Consider the following 19,381-nt stretch of genomic DNA (forward strand, 5'->3'; position numbering starts at 1 on the left):
CTACTCAGAACCAGCGAAAATGTGCTAAAGAAAACAGTGAGCAGAGTCCTAAATCAATTGCCTCATGTCTCATTTTCTTCTGGGTTCTACATTTCTGACTTGTTTTTGACCAGGCCTTTTTCACTGCTTTGTGATGGGCAAGAGCTACTGAGGTTATAAAAGGTTTTGCAGCTGGAGGAGAGAAGATGCAGGGCTGGCAAGATCAAGACTCCTAGCTGTTGTGTAAATATCTTTAAGGGCATAACTTTTTTTGAGAGGCCCGTTTGTGGTTAAGTAGTTCGGGGCATTGCTATTAGTCAGGAAACCCGGGTTCTGTAGCCCCAACAGATTCAAATCCATTTGGATCCTTTCCCCAACCCCTTATTTTTCCTTGATATCATTTGTTTGCATGGTGTGGCCTTGCTAAAACTATCCATCCCTCAATTTTTCCTCCTGCTTATATTGCAAGAGTCTCATGAAGGTTGCAAGAGTCTCACGAAGCTGTATTTCTGCAGTCTTTCTGGCAGTGAATTGTACCGTGTATAGTTCCCATTTTCCTTACTTCTGTCCGTAGATGGAAAGCTCCTAGAGCCAGTGTGAAATTCATGCTACTTTTAATTACTAAGAGCAAAACCCTACTTTTGCAAAGCTCCTCTCTTCCATTTCCTTCCACATGGTATCTTTGCATCACTGTCTTCTGACTCACTTGGCAAAGGCTGACAGACCTCTCTCTAGCCTGAGAGGGCAGGTGGCAGTCCTGGAAGTAAGAGGCACCTGACAGATGCCGCCCTCTTCACCAGTGTTAGATGTGATAAGGGAAAAGGCATTTTTCAGTTGGAGTTAGAAGAGGATCTGCACTACTGCCTCACCCAAAATCCTGACCGTTTCTCTTCAAAAGATGCTGAGCTTCTATCATGCATCTGAGTGGCTGAGTCACAGTATGAAGTCTTTATTTATAGATGTATATAAACAAAAATCAATCTTCCTCTACAAATCGTCAAACTGTATTTCCCAAAAGCTGAAGAATCTGCAGTCCATTAACTCTGGAGTTAACGTGTGAGTCTGAGTCTCTAGAAAAAAGAGCACCTTTTGTTCAGAAAGACATGTTTGTTTTAATTTGGCTGCTGACATGGCTTGTCTGCAGTTTCTTCCTGGAAAAAAAAGAATAAAATACAGCTGTTAAAGTGTTTAAAAAAAAAAAAGTCACTGCGCTGTGGTAATTTAGTGTGTTTGCATTATTTCATATTTTTAGTAAAAAAAAATCCTGTATAGTTGAGGGGATATATGATATAGTGGCAGCACAGACAAAATAATATGTGCAGTCAGGGGATGAGGATGGATAATTACATAAGGTGTTCATCTTCTGACATTATTTGTGCAAGGAAGAGGGTGGATCATTGGAAGCGGGTGCCCTGAGCAGCTGGTATGGCTGTCTGCTGTTCACCTTTCCAGGACGTGGATTTAAATTATGTTGTACTGTTTGATCATAGACAGGAAAAAGGAACCGTATTTTGAATTGGAATTACCTTGAGGTTAACTTCATGCCTTATAAATTAAGAAAAACCAGTTGTTTTGCTTCAGGGCCAGCCTGTGAACCATGGTGGATGCATTCCCCATCTCCTAGTTACACTGCATTAATCTATTTTCTGACACCGCTCGTGTCCAAAATAACTTCCAGGCTCTGCCAGGGCACAGCCGTATTGAGCTTGCTAGTGAGAAAGTGTTGGTTTCGGGTCCTCCTACATCTCTTTGATTAGAGCCTCAAACTTGTGTCTCTCCGTTCCTGGAGAGTTTTATCTCAGGTGTTACCACCTGAGTCTCAGGTCCTCCCTTTAATGACCTGAAGACTGGCTGGGGTCTGGCGCATGCTTGGTTGTCCATTGGTAAGAGAAACTGTGCTCATTATCAAAAACACCACGAGATATGTCAGTGTGGGCAAATGGATGGTGTGCGGACAGGCTGCTGTCCTCTCTTGGGCTATCTCTGCCCAGTCTCCCAGATTGCCTGCTGGAGTTGAAAAGGGTGAGACTTTCTTCCCTGCAGTTTCAGAGCACGTAGCAGTTGTCTCTGGCCTGTGCCCATGGGTGGGAGGTTTCTCTGTGTTCTCCCACCTTCCCGGGAGATCTTTCGAAGACCTTTGAACAGGTGGGAGGGGATCTTTCCTCAAAGGTAGCTTTCTTCATTGGCTGTCCTATTTATTGCCAGGAATGAAAGGGGGAAACAAGGCTACCATCAGAATTCAAGTAGAATGCTTCCTTGGGATGGTGTAAGATTTTAGATTTCACTTGACTGACAATATTAATTGCATTATTGGGTGTCGCAGGTGCTTTTTCCTTTTATGTGAACAGGAAAGAAGTCTTCAGAAAGTCCCCTTACATTACTGGGCCTGTGATGAGAAGATTTGAGGGACTTGGCAGTCTTACTGTAGAAGCAGGATAATTGATTTGTGTTTGTTATGACGCTGCAACTTGTTACAACAAGTGGGCCACCCTCTGCAAGAACAGAGCAAGAGGAGACAAGGTATGTGCAATTCCCTGAGTACTGTTGCGGTGGAAGTTCTCTGGCTTTCAGTGTTTGCACAGTAAATTCAATGTCAACATAGGTACAGACAGCAGGTCTCAGAGGAGTTAGAGGTAAATAGCTTTTCTTTTTGAGGTTTCTAGAAAGAGCTGCAGAGCTAAGGGATTTTTTTTAGTTTTTGGCCTGTCATAAATTGGCAGATGACTTGGGAGGAGGTAGTCCCTGGTCGTTTGGCAGTGCCAGGAGCGAGCTTTGAACCATGCAAGCTTTTCGCAGCTAGGGAACATTCACACCAGAGACTTCAGAGTGCTGGCCTCTCTTTGGCTGCCAGTGACGTTTTTTGGTGATCTACTTTATTTTTACTTGGTCATTAAAAGTAAAAGTTAGGTGTCTAAGTTCCTGTTAGTCTAGCCCAGGAAGCTAAAAAAGTCTCATGGGAAACAAATTTTCTGAACTATACAAAAAAACCCCACCTCACACATTTTGGTTTGGCTCCCTAAATGTGGAGGTTTCTTCTACCACCAAATAAGAGCCTGGATCTTGACAAGCTATTGATTAGGTGACAAAAAACTAATGACAGCACTCATGTGACTTGTGCTGCCAATGGCAAATATAAAAGTTGAGGAACTGGCTATTACAGTGACAGAATGAAAAATCCTGATGGAAAACATCCAGTTTCTAAAGAATGCTCAGAAAAACCTCTCTGTGTAAAGGATTTTGGGAACCAGATCCAAAGCAGTCGGTCAGAACATGGCCAGTAGCACTTATCGTCAGGAACCATGAATTCTGCTGCACAGGAAATTCCTGTGTCTTTTAAAACTTGTCTGACAGCAAAACATCCCACTGGAAGAGACCTCTGAGCAATCACAATTTCTGGATTTTTATTTTTTTTTTTTTAATTCTTCCTTCTTCTGTAGTGTTAGTCAGTAGCGTTCACCCTGAGAGCAGGTTGCTGGCTGGAATTGAGGAATGAATGGGCCGATCTAGCAGGGTCAACCCTTTTACCACATATGGAAGTGAACCGTGAGCAGATCGAGCTTTTCATGTGAGTGGAGAGGGGCAGAGGAGGGTAACAGCGATGATCACAAGTACAAAGTGGCCTCTGCTTGTGGCGAGAGCAAACAGAGTGGGACTGTCCAGCTCATAAAATAGCTTGGGAAAGGCTAATCAGGAACTATTTTTGCAGTGCAAGTAGTGAGGGGGGAATTCAGTGTATCACTGCAGCAAACAAAGTACTTTTTTACATAGTGGATTTACGTATAACTTGTGGAACAACGTGGTGCTGGAGAGCTGAATAGGTTTAAAGAAAAGACCATGTTCGGTGACAACAGGTCGATCCTGCCTCTGTGTCGTAAGTACTTACGTCTCAGGCAGTTGCGTTAGGAAGACATCAGATGTGATGTACTATCGCAGCACCGAAGGGACCTTAGTTAATTAAATAGAGCTTAGAAGAAAACATGAGTGGATTCTTTTTTTCCTGTTAAATTCCTTGTTACGTGAGTTGAGCTGGGCCAGGATACTGGGAATGCCATGGGGGGGGGGGGTGTGTGTCTTTCCAGGTACTTGCGCTACCACAACTGCAACATGCCCATGAAGCAGCTGGAGCTCAGGACCAAGCGAGCGTCGGGCCATTATGTGATGTGTGGGGCCGTTGAGTGTGATGAGACCATCCACCCAGAGCCGAGTACTGCCAAACCCGTACACACTGACGGGCTCACTGTTGTAAAGCAGAGCTGCTGCAACCGAGTTAAAGAAGGTGCTTGCGAGAGCTTTACATGGTAGGTGCGCCCATGTAGATGTGTATAATAACCTTTTGCAGGGCACAGTGGCGTTGTTTTCCTGTGGAAATTGGATGTGAATTAAATTTTATTATGCAATTATTAGCTTTAATAGACTAGCCACAGGACAGTAACAATGTGTGTATCACAAAACGCATTTATCCATAAAATGTGATATCCCAATTTTGGGAAGTGATTAAGTGCACCCTTAATTATATTTCCCTGGTATGAGTGGCTGGAGGATGTTCTTCTTGGCTCTGTCTGTCTTAGAGAAATCCGTTACTTTGAATAAGAATGAAACTTGACTGGTAAAAATGCAGTCTTATCATAGTATCTCCATATAACTGTATCTTACTTATTTTTAATTGAAATGTCAACAGAAAAGATGCAGTGCATATTTTTAAATCACATTAACATTATATTTAGATCTTTCCATTAAGGTCTAGGTATGCAGTCCCATTAAAAATAGGTAGCTAGGTATAAAAACATGAAGACTTAATGCTTGCTTACTAAATATTCAGAGTGCAAACGGGCATCTCTCTGATAACACCTGCAAATAGAGCTATTCTGGTAGGTTTTAAAAGTGTCACTGGCATGAGTGACAGCCACCGATGTATGCATATTATTTCAGAATCGCACTGATGGAGGGAGCAGTCCTGCAACTATTTATCTTTACTTAGATTCCCATGCCATTTAAATTTTTTTCTCAATTTCAGGAAAAAAACCCCTGTGATTTTATTGCTAAAACAACTACTGCTTCTAACTGTAATGGAATGCAATTGTATGCTGTGTGCTGGAAGGGCTAGATATCAGGAAAGTGTTAAGCCCCACAATACAAGAAATGTAAGATATGTATAGTTTATCATAATTTATTTTGCTGGTTATAGCAAGAAATTCTGCATTAATCTACCCACACAGTTTTAGAGAAGTTAGTCCCACAAAGGAAGCCAAATGACTTTTTGCTGTTTCTCTTCAAGCAACGCTTGCTCTCAATACCCAGACGAACTTTGTGTGTTCAACGCTACACGGCGTGAGACATGTGACGGCGTGGAGGTGCCCGAGGCTGGCCCCAGCGCTGCCGGCAGGGCAGCGCTCTGCTCCAGCCCCTAGATCTGGCTTTTTGGCAAATTAGCCAGCGTTGGACATTGCACTGGTTGTGCTGCTGTTGTGGTGTTCAGGCAGAGGGGAGCAGCAAGCCCTTTCTGGGTAGGGGCTAGAGCAGGCTCCTGTGGTTATTATTTGTGGCAAAATGCTTAAGGAGGCAGTGGGAGCAAGCCGGGGGGAAACATGCTCATATTCCTTCATGCAGTTATGCATAAATAGGTTCTAAAGTCCTACTCAGCTATGCATGAGCACGTTAGTTACAGCTTTGACCCTCCCAACTGGCTTCCTGTTAAATCTGTTAAAAAGCAAATTTTTCAGTCTATCGTCTGAATGAGCATTCCAGTCTTAAATAACAGAGAAAGAATCAAGGAAGTATTTAGTATTTTTTTGACCCGTCAGAAAGCGAGGCCTATTTTTGGTTTTGGTCACATTAGGCTGTGCTGCCAACATTGGCATGAAGGTCTAGGGGCTCAGTGATGGAGAACATTTTTCTATTCTTTATTTAAACAGGCAGCTTCCCAGAAGAGTAACAATCCAAAGTTTGCAGTTCCAGTGAAATGCTGTCTGAGAAGTCCTGGAAAAAAAAAAAAAAAAGGTATGTGATAGAAACGAGAGGTTTAAAAAGTAAAAAGTAGAGCAGAACTACATGCAGACAACAGAGGATACTACAGGAACGCAAAGTCTTTTTTCGTTAACTATAGCCTAAATTGGAAGAACTGTTGCTTTTGCAAGGTTTTTTTTTTCAGAGTTGTGCCATATGTTGCATTTTAATCACGGTTGAGGGGGAGAGAAATGGAAAAATTGGAAAAAAACCCCCAACAACAACAAAACGAAGCAAAACCACCTCCTAGCATGGAATGCCCTTGTCCCCATCTTAAAGTAGGGAAGTAGGCTGCAGAGGCTTCACAAGGCTGTAGAGAAGAAGTGCCAGGGTACCACTTTGTGCTCTCCTGCTGTACAGTTGTTGGGAGTTTTTGGTTTGGGTTGGTTTGGTTTTGGCTTTTTTGTTTTAACTTAATGAAACATTTCCAGTTGATGTGTCCCCCTACCCCTGCTACTGCTCAGCTCCAGCTCTAAATTATCTGTTTTTCTTTTCTTTTTTTTTTTTTTTTTCCCCTTTTCTCTTTTAAAATGGTGGGTACTTAAGAGTCATACATGTAAATGAAGCCACTGCCGGGTTGGTCAAAGACAGCTGTTGTGCACATGTGGAAGCACAACAGCTGCAGTTCTGATGTATTGCCTGGTATCTAGCCACTGCATGGCTTCCTAGTATACATAGCGTTATGTTCCCAAGAGCTACGCAGCAATCCCAGTAAAACGCTGGTCTTTGGTTCAGATGTAACCTGTTAACTCAGCCTAGATTTACCAAGACATGGGTGATGTCTGAGCCGTCCCGGCTGGCTCGATGCCAGCAGTGCCGTACTCCAGCCGGTGCGTGCTCCTGAGAGAACAGGCAGCAGGCTGCTCCCTGCAACCTCCCACCGGCGTTTTTTAGGCCAAGCTTTTTAAAAGCGGCTAGTGGATTTGTTTGGTCAAGATGAGTTGCCTTGAAGACACTTGCCTTTTGAGGGCGGGGGCATGGAACTCAGGGCACTAAACCCACCCCATCCCTTTCCCAGGGGCTCCTGCTGGGCACCTGGGCCTCGGCTGCCCCATGTCCAAGGTTAGCTGTCACCTCTGGAGTTTTTAGATGCTTCACAGCAAGTTTCTAAAACTTTGATGCAAAAAACGATGCCTCTTCCCTTGCAGGCTGCTTGAGTGCCTCTGCGATGAGAGGGTGACAGACCACTTACTGCAGCTCCACAGACAGTGTAGTGGTTGGCAGACCTCTGGCTAGGAGTGATTGCACTGGTGTTTTATTAGCTCTCAGAAAATATATAGCAGGGAAGAGGCTGTGCAGGCTCCTGCGTGGCCTGCCTGAGTGCTGACCCTCGGGCCAGAGGCTAGATTGCTTTTACAGCCAGTACTTAACCTTGCTGCTGAGACTTGTCAACAAGAAGGCCAATTAGCAGCAGATATGATGGTGGATAATATAATGCAGAGGTCTGTTTGTTAGGAGCACAACTGATACATTTTTTTAACACAGCATGTATTTTAAAACGTGCCTCTGCATAAATGAGGCCATCCCCTGCAAAAGAAGCCCTCTTTAAAGTCAAGTGTTACAGAAAATTTTGGGGTGGTGGTTTGGGGTTTTTTTCCCCGAAGTCTCTCTTAAGCCTTGTTCTACTGGGCTTATGATGACTATGGCAGGTGTAAGATTATAAGAAATAATTCTGCTTGAAAAAAATGTCCACTTTTACGTTAATTATGCCATATATGGCATATTAAAGAAAATATACATAGCTGCAGAATGAAAAGAGGGCAGTTCTTGGTGTCCTGAGAGGGTCAATACACAAACCGAGATGTTTTCTGTCACCATGCATGTACATTGGTGTATGTATCAGAAGACAGATTAGGGAAAGTTGAGTTAATTGGTTAAAATTGTGCAGGGCTACAAGCATGTTACAGCCACCTGCTGCAGAGGACAGTGGCTCTTTCTTTGTCACATACCAGCATGTGACACTAATACCCCTATTTGGGTGCACATAGGGTTCTTCTGTCAGATGTATGGTTTCTGGTACAGCTAGAGAGGCTGATTGCAAGAGGACGGTTGATGTTTCGGTTGAGACTGGGCCTGAGCTTTTAAACAAAAGTTTACAGTAGGGCTCGAGGGCTGGAGCGACTGCAGGACTTGCACTTAACTGCGAGCTGGCTACTTACGCAGGCAGGATAATTCAGTCCTCTGCTCAGCCCCCTCCTAGAGACATCGAAGCACAGAGCGTGTCGCTTCCAGACAGCCGTGTCCCCCTTCCTCCACCAGCCAAGGTGCTCCTCGACTCCCTGCACCTTCTCTGCTTCTTTTAACTGAACGTTTGAACCTACATTGTAAACCATTGTCTCAATTAAATGAACAGTTACAAGAACTTACAACAGAACTCTAGCAATTCACGCAAGCAGAGGTCAGTTTTAAAACCATCAGGATATAATCAGGGCTTGGTAGATCGATCTCTGAAACACCTTTCAATATTAAAGAATTTGCATGATTGCTGTCTTTTAATTGCTACAATAACAATTTCTGTCTAGTGCCAGAAAACTCCACATAAGAGTATCACTGTCTATTTTCTATTACAGATGTAGTGCAAGAGGAAAGCCCACCTCTTCTTGAGCGTGAGTTACCACCCCTACGGCAAAGCTGGAGCTGCCCTCCCGTCACCTAACTAGTCAGCAACAAAAGGAGGAGCAGTGGATTCAACACGCGCTGTTAACAGCACCAGGTACTCTAACGAGGTACTGAGAGAGGCCTGAAAATTAGTCTCTACACTCCAGTAGAAATAACTGTAAGAATTTTTCAGTTAATTAGACCTTAACACTGCCCTAACTGAGGGCAAAGGGCAATCCACGTGTATTTAATGTTAACGTTAATTTATCTGAGGATAATTTTTATCTAATGGATACCCAGATTTTCTTTTTTCCTTGGTTAGTGTTTAAATACTCCTATTTCCTTTTAGGATGTTCAGTCTCTTTTCTTGCTCAGTGGAGCCAATACTACCTTTGCTTCTTGGAAATTTGTCTGCTCTTAGGGTTTCCTTCTTTAGCCTTCCCTGTGCATTTTAATTATTTCCTTCATCTTTGGGGGAAAAATGTAGCTTTTGCTAAAACGCTGACAAAATGCATACATGATATTTTTACAATTAAAAAAAAAAAATATTTCCACTACAGTCTTTTATTGCACAGTGTTGCTTTATTCACTGTGTAGCTCCTCTTTAAGGAAGGAGTTCTCCTGATTCCATTGGGGCTGCGCCCAAGCAAGCCCACCTTCACCAAACTGCTGTGTAAGGATCTGATTTTTGAGCTGCAGGGCTGAGGCGGGTAGGCTGGAGAGCTCCATCATCCTCACGCCTGAGCAGAGGCATGATCCCCCTTGCAGAACTGACCTGGCAGGTTGGTACAAGTACAGGGCCCACAGGGAGAGTCCTGGAGCCCTCCTAGGAGTGCGTGCTGTATTTCTTCATCAGTAGTGATAACCAGAGCTTTCCTTTTCAGTTTCAGCCCTTGGTAACATCTTACCTTTTTTCTTCATATCTTCTTGTCTTGTAGGAGAATCCTCTCCCCTCCCTCCAAATCAAGCCTAAATCTATTTAAGGTGAAAAAAGAGAGGAAGGAAACCCAAAAAGAAGCAGGAATATAGCCAACCTTTTTAATTAGAGTATATTGGACTTCCAAACTGGATACACTAGAAATTGGCAATGCAACATAAGATGCAAAGGAATATACCGGTTACTGTCAAAATGACCCTGTACAGCCTTATAATGCAAAAAGCTTTATACAATACAAATTTTTATTAATGTACACAAACCTTGACAGAATGATATTTGAACATAATACAAGAAGTACAAAAAAAAAAAAAAAAAGACAGAAGAAAGAAAAAAGTGCTGAGAACTTTAAGTGAATTACCGAATGGAAAAACACGCTAGCTTTCATTAAAGAATGCATAGTGAAAACCAGTATGAAATTACCTTTATGGTGGGGGGGAATTTATCAGAACTGTTGGTCATTAGTCGGTAGGGGGAACCTCTGGAGAACATTCCTTTCTTTAGCCTTGAACTGCAAACCAATTATTTTAATACGCATGAGCTCTGATAAATACTGTATTTTTTTTTCTTAAAAAAATAAAAACCTCCTAACACACTCTTCCTTACAGAGAAAACTTCTATAACTTGCCAGAAAGAATTAACTTATCCTTTCCAAAGTGCCAAACAAATTTCCCAGGTACGTTAAACATGACTATGTCAGATACTGGTGCAGTGGAACATTGTCGAACGCGTGGCGTTCGCAGCTCATTCTTGGAAGTTCCAGCCCTATTTAAACTGCTGTTTGGTTCACATAGTGTCCTACTAATATTCCTACTTCTTCCTCCTAGACAGCTGTACTTCACCTGTCGGTTTGAAAAATAAGCTTTTTGATTTGGAAGTGTTTGCTCGTCTATGGTGGGGTCAGAGATGGATGCATTGGGTGTATTTTAAAGAACTGGTATCGTTTCTGGATGCAGATTGCATATTTCTTGCTGTGGAGATACTCATTTTTTTATGCTTTGAGTATTTTGAGTACTTAACTAATACTATTTTGTCTGTGCCGCGGGGGGGCAGTTACCGGGAGTTCTAATGGAGTAAAGCATGGCAAACAGGGCCCTGAGTTAGTAGGTTGGTTACAAACGTCTATACATACTTGGGAACAGATGGCTTTTCTTTACTGCCTGAGACAGACAGAACTGCCACATGCTCGTTAGAACCAAAACTGTCTGCTGGAATGTAAACAAAATGGTGGGACTTCTCTGTCTTTAATTAATAATTCCAAATGATAACCTGCTACTATTTTGGATATTTCCCCCTTGTGAATAGCTTCCAGTGTGTTCACAGGAGTGCACAGATTAGGATGTCTTCCCGAACAGGAAGAGTTTGGTCATGACAGTGGAGAATGTTTGGCCATCTCAGTGCAAAACAAGGATAGGAAGCTTGCAACTAGGTTAAATGATGCAAGTTCTGCATCAAAAATGTGTCTAAGAGCCCTCGTGGACCAGGAATGCCTTCCTGGGCTGGGGCACTGCTTTAGTGCTGTCGGGAACAAGGGGTTGGCTCCAGCTGGCCTGTCGGCTCCCCCCCCAATCCCACAGCAACGTGCAGTAGAAGTTCCTTCAGGACAGCATGAGGGTGGGTGGATAGCACGTTAGATGTGACTCAGGGCACCTCCTACAGTGGCTTGGCCAAGGGACAGAAAGGGGACTCTGACAAAAGCTAGGTCAGACGTTTCTAATACCTGGTGAAAGACGGCGAGCTCCGAATCCAAGAGACACCATGGAAAACAATAATCCAGTAAGAAAGCATTCCTGTAAGTAAGTCACATGATGATTTTGAAATGTTTCATATTTTATACTTCCAATTTTAATGCGGAGTATTTTTAATCCTGATCTTTCTTCCTGGATATTAAGTTGTCTAAGAAACACGAATCAATTAACAGTCAGTTAGCTTCTCTTACATTAAGATCACTCTTGGCATTTTGAGATTAACAAAGGTTATACAACCAATCCGCATTTGCTTCCTCCTGCAATAAAGTGCTACATATAACATGTCATTTTAATGACCACAAGTAGGAGCGTTAAATAAGTATAAAGTTAGCTTCCTAGAAGTGTACACTCTATCCGCCATTAACAAAAAGGAATAAAGTATTACTAATAACATGGAGGGTATCGATAGGACTGTAGAATTTGCAAGTACAGTTGAAATACCAAGGGTATAAAAGAGAACTGTACGGTTCAAACGGCATCTTTTTATAGCTTTATATTTCAAAGAAGTTACTGGTACCTTTTCAAATAAACAGTCATCTTACCTTCAGCCCACAGATACTTTTTTTTTTTTGCAAGTGAGAAACAAACTAGTGCAAGATTAAAGCACTGTGCAAAACTGCCTTTTTTTTAGTCTGAGTATTTATACCCAGAATTTATCCATACCCTTTTTTTAATCCCCTTGTTGGATTTTTTTTTTCCACCATAGAATTCTAGTTATACAAGTTGTTACTGCAAACTAAAAGGTAACCACTGCATAATACAGTATATATATATATATAATATTTATATGCCCTTTTAAAACAAAAGATGTATGCTATGGCCCGGACATGGGTGTTTGTTACACCTCTGTAACAGTTAAGACTTGGGCCTGCTGTGTGGGTGTGTAGACTGCACACACTGAATATGCATGCGTGTGTGTGTGTACATACACACGCTTGTCATTGTCACACTCTCATTCTGCAGTGCTGAAAGCAACTTTTTCCTCATCAGTTCTACCCCAAATCCTCAAACCTTGACAACTGAGTACAAGGCATCAAAACAGCACCGAAATAATACATCAATCCACCCTGAACCAGGCGTTACTCCTTCCACAACTCTACAGTTCAGGGGGAGATGGAGGGAAGGGAGGGAGCAAGTGTGTGAAAAGGGGAAAAGAATAGTAATTAAATAAGCCAATACAAGGGATGTGCAAAAGCAATGTCATGGCACGCTACAGGCAGACTCTCCTTCACGCACCCGCACGCACACAAAGCCCAAAAATAAAATGCATCAATATGTAATCTTACAAGTGCTGATTGCCATTAAGGACACTCTTCTTCAGCTTAACAAGACAAAATAGTTTCTTAGATAAGAGTACTGGGAACATGCCTCTGAAGGTAGAAGTATGCAGTAGGTCACCTCCTGAAGATTTAATAAAGCAGCTTTCATGTCAATGCAATAAGTATACACACAGAGCCATTTTCTAAACCTTACTAACGATATAGTACAAGTGTTCATTACCTTTTCGGTCTACGTTTTGCAGCAATGTATACCTGCTGGGTTTGTTGGGGTATTTTTGGTACAGAATGTAACTGCCCTCAGACAGTTTCTGCCCTTTCTGTTAGTCCAAGGTAGGCAAGGAAGGAGTGTTTAGGTGAAGAGGCACCTCCCGGTGCAGTCTGAGGTCTGGGTGGATGGAATGTTAGATCATAGTGGTTTTTGGGGAAAAACATTGTTAAAGGAATAAGGTGGGCAAACTCCGAGTTCCAGTATTTATCAAAGCACAGGGAAGTGCCGTTGATGGCCAAGGCTTTCACTGCCAAGTTTGGCTCTGCCCCGCTGCCCTGCGCAGCTGACATAGCCACTGTTTGCAGAGCCTGGGAGGCAGACATAACTGAGAGGGGTGACAGGAGGTTTCTGGAGCTGTGCACTGGTAGGAGTGGACTGGCTTCCTTGGAGGTTGAATACTGGCCCTTCTTCTCCTCTTCGGAGCAGTCCCCGTTCTGGTGCTTCTTCACGTGGCGGCTGAAGACAAAAGGGTGGGTAGTCTTGAACAGGCACTCGTCGCAGCTGAAAGTCTGGCGCGGAGCATGCTTCAGTTTCTTGTGCAAGTTGAGATTGTCTTTGCGTTTGCAGCTGTAGCTGCACTGGTCACAGTGAAAAGGGCGCTCACCGGTGTGGACACGCACGTGTTCAATCAGCTTGTTGGCGGTCTTGGACAGGTAGCCACACTGGTCGCACTTGTAATGGTTGCCAAGGCGGTGTTCTCGGATGTGCATCTCCAGCTCCAGCTGATTTGCTTTCACTGTCTGGCAGATCCGACACTTGTACTCCATCTTGTAGTGAGTCTTCAGGTGGCACTCCATTGCTGCGGGGCGGTTAGTGGAGTAGATGCAGAATGGGCACCTGGCAACACAGCAAGGAAGGGCAGGGACAGAGAAAAAGAGAAGTCACTCAGCTTGAAGACCTGCGTTACTGGTTTAACCCTGTCATTCAGCCCCTCTCTGACCTGCTAAAGGGGGGAAAAAAAGGCACTTAGTCCTCCCTGTAAAGCCTCTTTAGAATATTCGGTTCACCTTGACACATCTCTACTTAGAGGAGGTTTGCCCATTTCATGGCAGTAGAGCTCACGCATTCCTAGGAAAACACTGATTCACGCTGAAGGAGCATCCCTTTAAACTTCTGGCTTACCTTGATGGGGAAGTTTCTGCAAAGCAGGCCGGGTAGTGCAGAGTGGGTGACTGATTCACAGGTACTTTGTGTAACGACATTCCTAGTGTTTGCACGAAGTCACTTTGGCCATTTTTTCCATTAAGAAGTGGTTTAAAGTGAGTGTTTACAGATGAGTATGAAAGCAGCTGTTTAAGTAAAGATGGAATAAACTTGTAATACCACATGTACAGCAAAAGCTTAGGAAATTCCTTTTATGTGACCTTGAACAATAAGCTTGCTGGGTATCCTGCTAGGAGCAGCTGAAAGCCAGTCTGTTGGGATGATTTGTAGGGATTCCCATTTCTGGGAGATGAGCTAGCCGTGCTCAAAGGGGGTGTGTGTTTGGCAGTGTTTGCCTACAGCCGCCTCTGCCACGGCAGGAATTGTTCCTGTGTGGGAACAGGATGTGGGCTCCGCTTACTCACAGCAGTAAGCGTCCGGACCGGGGTGGACGTGGCAAAGGGCCTCACCCCTGGTTCCTGGACCAGGAAGGGCTGAGAATGCTGGAGGAGGGAATCTTGAAAGCTTGGAAGAAAGCCTGAGCTGAACAGGCCTGGGCACCAACAAACCCACAACACACTCGCTTTTGCTTTATGTAGCTGAGACGAAGTTGGTGAGGACAGCTACCTTGCCCGGGATCTCTGCTGTATTAAACAAAGCACACTCCCCTCCAGATCTAACTGGTGAGCTAAAAGAGCAGGTCTAGACAAAAAGATACAACTAAGGCACCCAGCTGCTGTCTTACAGACGTCTCCACCTGCCACTGATCTGTGTTCACTGTTTAGCGGGTCTGCCAACTGTGTTCTAGCATTTCAGATAATTTCTAAGCAGAGATCCTCTCTTCCCATGTGTGTTTTCCCTTGCTACAACTGGTTGCACATACAGGTTTAATATTAATCTACCTGCTCATCAAGAGACTTTTGAGCACAGTGAGTAATACAGGAGGACAAATGGATACTAAAACATCCAGACACTTTTCCTGATGCACATCAAGTCCTCTGATCCAGAGAGGGAGCCTGGCATTGAGGCTGCTAAAGTGAGTAGCTCTATTGCAACAGAGGACTCAGCTGTCTATGCACACATACCTCTCCTGGGCTGGGTGCTCTCTGGATCAGAATCTCAGATTTTGACCTGGAGCTGGAGGAATCATGTTTTTTTCTCTTCCCCCACAGCAAACAGGAGACAGAAAAATACAATTTACTTAGATCTCTTCAGGCTCTTCTGGATGCCTTAAAAAAAAAAAAAATCAGAGCTTTTTCTTAGGTGCAGCTTGCAAGGTACCTAATTATTACTTGAGTTGGGCAGGAATAACTTATGTAGCCTGAGAAGCCCATTCTGTCAGGAAGGTCTGAGTCATAGGTCATGGTTTTCCCGTGTTAAATAGAACAGATTCTGTGCAGCTTAAACCCAAAGTGCATTAGACAACTGGTCTGTACGTCCAAGACAGACATCCCGTCGTTCTGGCACACTACTTTCTCAGTCTGGTCTTCTTCCAAGATTCAGTCGTCACATCTCAAGTGACCACAGATCCCAGTTCATGGAACTACTGAGCTGGAGACCAGACGCTGCCTGGCAAACAGAACCAGTTTTCAAAAACAGCAGTGCAAACTGATAGAGCTACTCGTGGTAACATTAAATGTGGCGTGCTCGTCACGTGACAGTTACAGTGCACTGAAAACATTAGTTTGCTTAGCAAGAGCAACAGAAGCAGGGAGTCCTGTGCTGAACCCTAGCTGAGCTCGAAGTGGTTCCAGCCGCTTTTCCTGCAGCAGCTGGAACAGAGACCAGGGACATGCATCTTGCATAACGTCGCATTGCCCACCCACAGAGAGCAAGCATATGGCCCCAGCAGTCACTCCTTCCCTCAGGGGTCTAACTTTGACATAAGGGCACGCTCATTCTCTAGAAACACCGCTCTGCACCAACAGACCTTAAAGGACACCACGTTAGCCAAAGGGCTTTTTTCTTAAAAGAGTGTATTACTCATTACACATTAATTTATACAAGAGTGATCATTCTGGGGCACGCAAACCAAAGCAGAAAGCATCAAAGTTATTAATTCTTGGAGAGGACTGACTTTGCATTAGAGTCCACAAAGATTATAACCTTTAAGGTTATAACTTCATACCTAGTTGCAGAGACTGTACAGGGTTTAGTTTCTTCGAGCCAGGTGCAGAACGGAGCCTGTGCTGTGTGCTCTCCTCTGCTCTGGTGCCTCAAAAAAACCCCCTCTTAGTTTGCCAGCGCCTCTGCGTAGTGCTGCCTCATTCTCTGTAGGACCCATCACATACTGTCTCCTATTTGACTTGAAAAGGGAAAGGACCATAGTTCGTTACAGCTCCAAGACCGGTGGATACTACATCTGCTGCTAGGTTACCGATCTGCTGTAATGATGCAAGCCTACACTAAAGGACTTGCCTTGGGTCATCTACATAAAAGGAAGCCCCAAATCTGGATTATCAGACATTTAACTAACCCTTTCTAACTGACTTCCTTTCGCCCTATCCCACAGTATTAGAGGTGCTTAACACAGTAAAAGTTTGTGTACTTGCTTTCCTTACTTGAGCCCACCGGTGGGGACAGTGTGGCATTTCTTGTGCTCCAGTAACTGTTCAGGTGTCTTCATGAACTTGTGGCACACATCACACTCAAACATCCGTGTGATCAGGTGGATTTGCAGATGGCGCTCAAACATATTTTTTGTTTTGCAGACGAAGTTACAGAAAACACATTCAAAGCCTGAAAAATAAACCAGGAAAACATATTCGTTACATCGTGGCCAGATCGACTGCATAGAAGGTGACAGTTTGTATTTATTTAACGGTGTTTTACCTTTCTCTGACTTCTCTTCAGTGTTCACTGAGGTCTGACTACCAGGCACTACAGAAATGACTAGCAGGTTGTTTGAACCCTTGTTTTTGGGGGTTATATCTGCCTCCTCTTTGCTGTTGGCAGAGTCGCTCAGTGCTGACAGCGAAGACGAAGATGGACTGTTCGATTCACTGGGTGTCTTCCTCTCTTCAGCTGAAAAACAGAAATAAAGAGCAATAACTAGTACAGCAGATTAGACGGAATCTCAATGATCCTGTTTTAAATTTCAGGAAAAATATTTAAAGTTAACTCAAACATGCTTATAAACAGGTCTGAAATTAATTGATCTGTTAAGAAATCACCGTTGCACCTCCTTCCTTTTTATTAGTGTTTACAGCAGTACATCTCTCAGTTTATCCTAGAATGGAATCTGTCTGTAACGGTAGTGGAAAGGAAGCATGCAACTCTGCCTCATTACCAGTCTGAAAAAATCTCAAGAAAACACTTTGCTTAGCTCAGAGTTCAAAAACAATGAAGAACTCGTCACTTAGAAAGAAAACAGAGCTTCTGTAGGTTTGGGGTATGGAAACCAAAAGCACCTACTGGTCCAAGCTAAACTTCCCCCACCTTTCTGTTTATGTGGGTCCAGTGGGTAAATCTGGGAGAATAATCTCACTCACTGTACTGAGGAGCATCCTCAGTAATGATTGTAAGAGCTAGTGGCATGGTCTCAAGATTTATCTGGTTTTATTAGGACCTCTTACTGAAGATAATTAATTAAAAAAAACCCCATTATTTAACTGGATCTAAAGCTGAAGCCCATCAGAGTTTCCTTATGTGTGCAATAAATGTATGAAGTTCAAATCCCAAACCCTATCACACACTAGAAATGAACAAGCGTGAGAGTTCTCATATGAGAACTGCCATGAGCCAACGAGGCAAGGGTGGGCAAATTATTACTTCTCACCTATGTCTTGGTTTAATCAGAGCTGTGTTAAAAAGAGACTTTACTAAAGCTTCATATTCTCTATGTGATAAAGTCCCCTGATGAAGGCCTCTGCAAACACCAGTACCTCTGTGCCTAGCTTTAAACTGATGAGCGGCACCTTTAAGTCTAAGATAAAAATGTAGGAATGCGCTAATGAAATCTGATGACCCGAGCTGTCAATAGGGAGGATGACTGGGATATCATATAGAAAGATTCACTGACCTTGGGGACCAGAGTAATAGAAATGGAATGAAATTTAATAGTACAGAATACAAGGTTATGACCTGAAGGGCCAGTAACAAGAATTTTTGCTACAAATGAGGAGTGCTTAAGTTGGAAACAGTAAAGGAAAACAAAAGAAGAATTTGAGCAGAACATGGGATGAATATGAGCAGTCAGTGTGGGGGAGCCTTCAAGGAAAGTAAATATGATCACAGAATGTTATTGTGTGAGCTATTCCCAGTAGCTGCTGCTGTTTTACACTGCCACCACTACTTATTTCATTTCAGCGTTGTACAGCTGTAATTGTATATGTCGAGAGCAGGGGTTCTAACAAGAACATATGCAGGGAGGGATTGGTACAGTGAGAAAACTGTGTTTCATATAAGAAAAGGCTCAATGTACACTGAGAGGGGAGAGGGTTGTTCTCCATAAATATACTAAGGGAATAAATACAGTGGAAGGAGGGAAGAAAGGTGGAGGGAGCAAGAGGTGGACTGCCATTTCAGATCAAGGACAGTTCTGGCACAAGAACAACGTGTGTGTATTCTGATTATCAGTAAAATACACAATGGAAATTTTAAAAAGGTCCCTAATCTTTAATGCAGGAAAATCTGCAGCTGCCTGTCTGTAGAAGTAGTTGGTTTAAAACAATTATACTTGTTTGAAAACATAGGCCAACATCCTTACAAACAGGCCTTTTATGACTTGGTAACATCACAGGATAAGGGACTGGAGTCTAGTGACCCAGAAAATCCATTCTATTCTTTACTCCCTGTATTTGCCATATGTGTAAGCATTTGGCTGAATTGCCTGCTGAATGGCTCAGTTTGACAGGGTGAAGGAAGAACAAGGGGGTTTTTTTGTTTTTAAAAGACAAGCAGCAGCTCCAATCTTTTAGCCACGATAGGAGGATACAGTAGAGCCCAGCTCAGTTTTGAGCTCCAATGCAAGCTTTTCACGTGGCTATGGGTGGCATTTCTCATTTGCCTTGACTTCCTATGGATGAAGTGGAGTTAGATGCAAACACCTCAGATAGCAGGGAGCAGTACTGAGAGCTATGCTGGCATAGAGTCCCTTGAGAGCTTCCCAGTAGTTTGTATTTCTGTAGTTACATTTAACTTCTGTATCTGTGAGCACAAACAACTACATTCTTCTCTCCCTTCTCCTTCTCCTCCCCTCCCTGTTTTCCCAATTTTATTCCTGGTAGGACAGGAAAAGCAATTTAGCAATGGAAAAATTGTGCTGGATGCAATTCAGGTTCAGTATTGTCAACACAATTGTTAGTAGTTTGTGGCAGCAAAATGCTTCTGCCTGGTCTTATATGAGAAATTAATTAAAAGGATTCTCATTTTCTTCTCCTTAAATTATGCCAAGACTTCATTAGTTGGACTAAGCATATGGAGCTTG

At 43.3% G+C, this 19,381-nt stretch overlaps 1 protein-coding gene across 1 annotated transcript in view; it reads right to left on the reverse strand.

Moving 5' to 3' along the window:
- Window positions 1–12,044: 12,044 nt before the first annotated feature.
- The window catches only part of ZNF827 (zinc finger protein 827), an 81,257-nt gene continuing 73,920 nt past the window's right edge, over window positions 12,045–19,381 (reverse strand). Inside the window, exons 12-14 of the mRNA XM_059826882.1 lie at window positions 16,786–16,977; window positions 16,515–16,692; window positions 12,045–13,647 (exon numbers count right to left, since the gene is read on the reverse strand). Coding sequence (XP_059682865.1) covers window positions 12,840–13,647; window positions 16,515–16,692; window positions 16,786–16,977 — 1,178 coding nt within the window. The 3' untranslated portion in view covers window positions 12,045–12,839. The remainder of the gene's footprint in view (window positions 13,648–16,514; window positions 16,693–16,785; window positions 16,978–19,381) is intronic.

This window comes from Gavia stellata, chromosome 19 (genome assembly GCF_030936135.1).
Source record: "Gavia stellata isolate bGavSte3 chromosome 19, bGavSte3.hap2, whole genome shotgun sequence".
In the NCBI taxonomy this organism is placed as follows: Eukaryota; Metazoa; Chordata; class Aves; order Gaviiformes; family Gaviidae; genus Gavia; species Gavia stellata.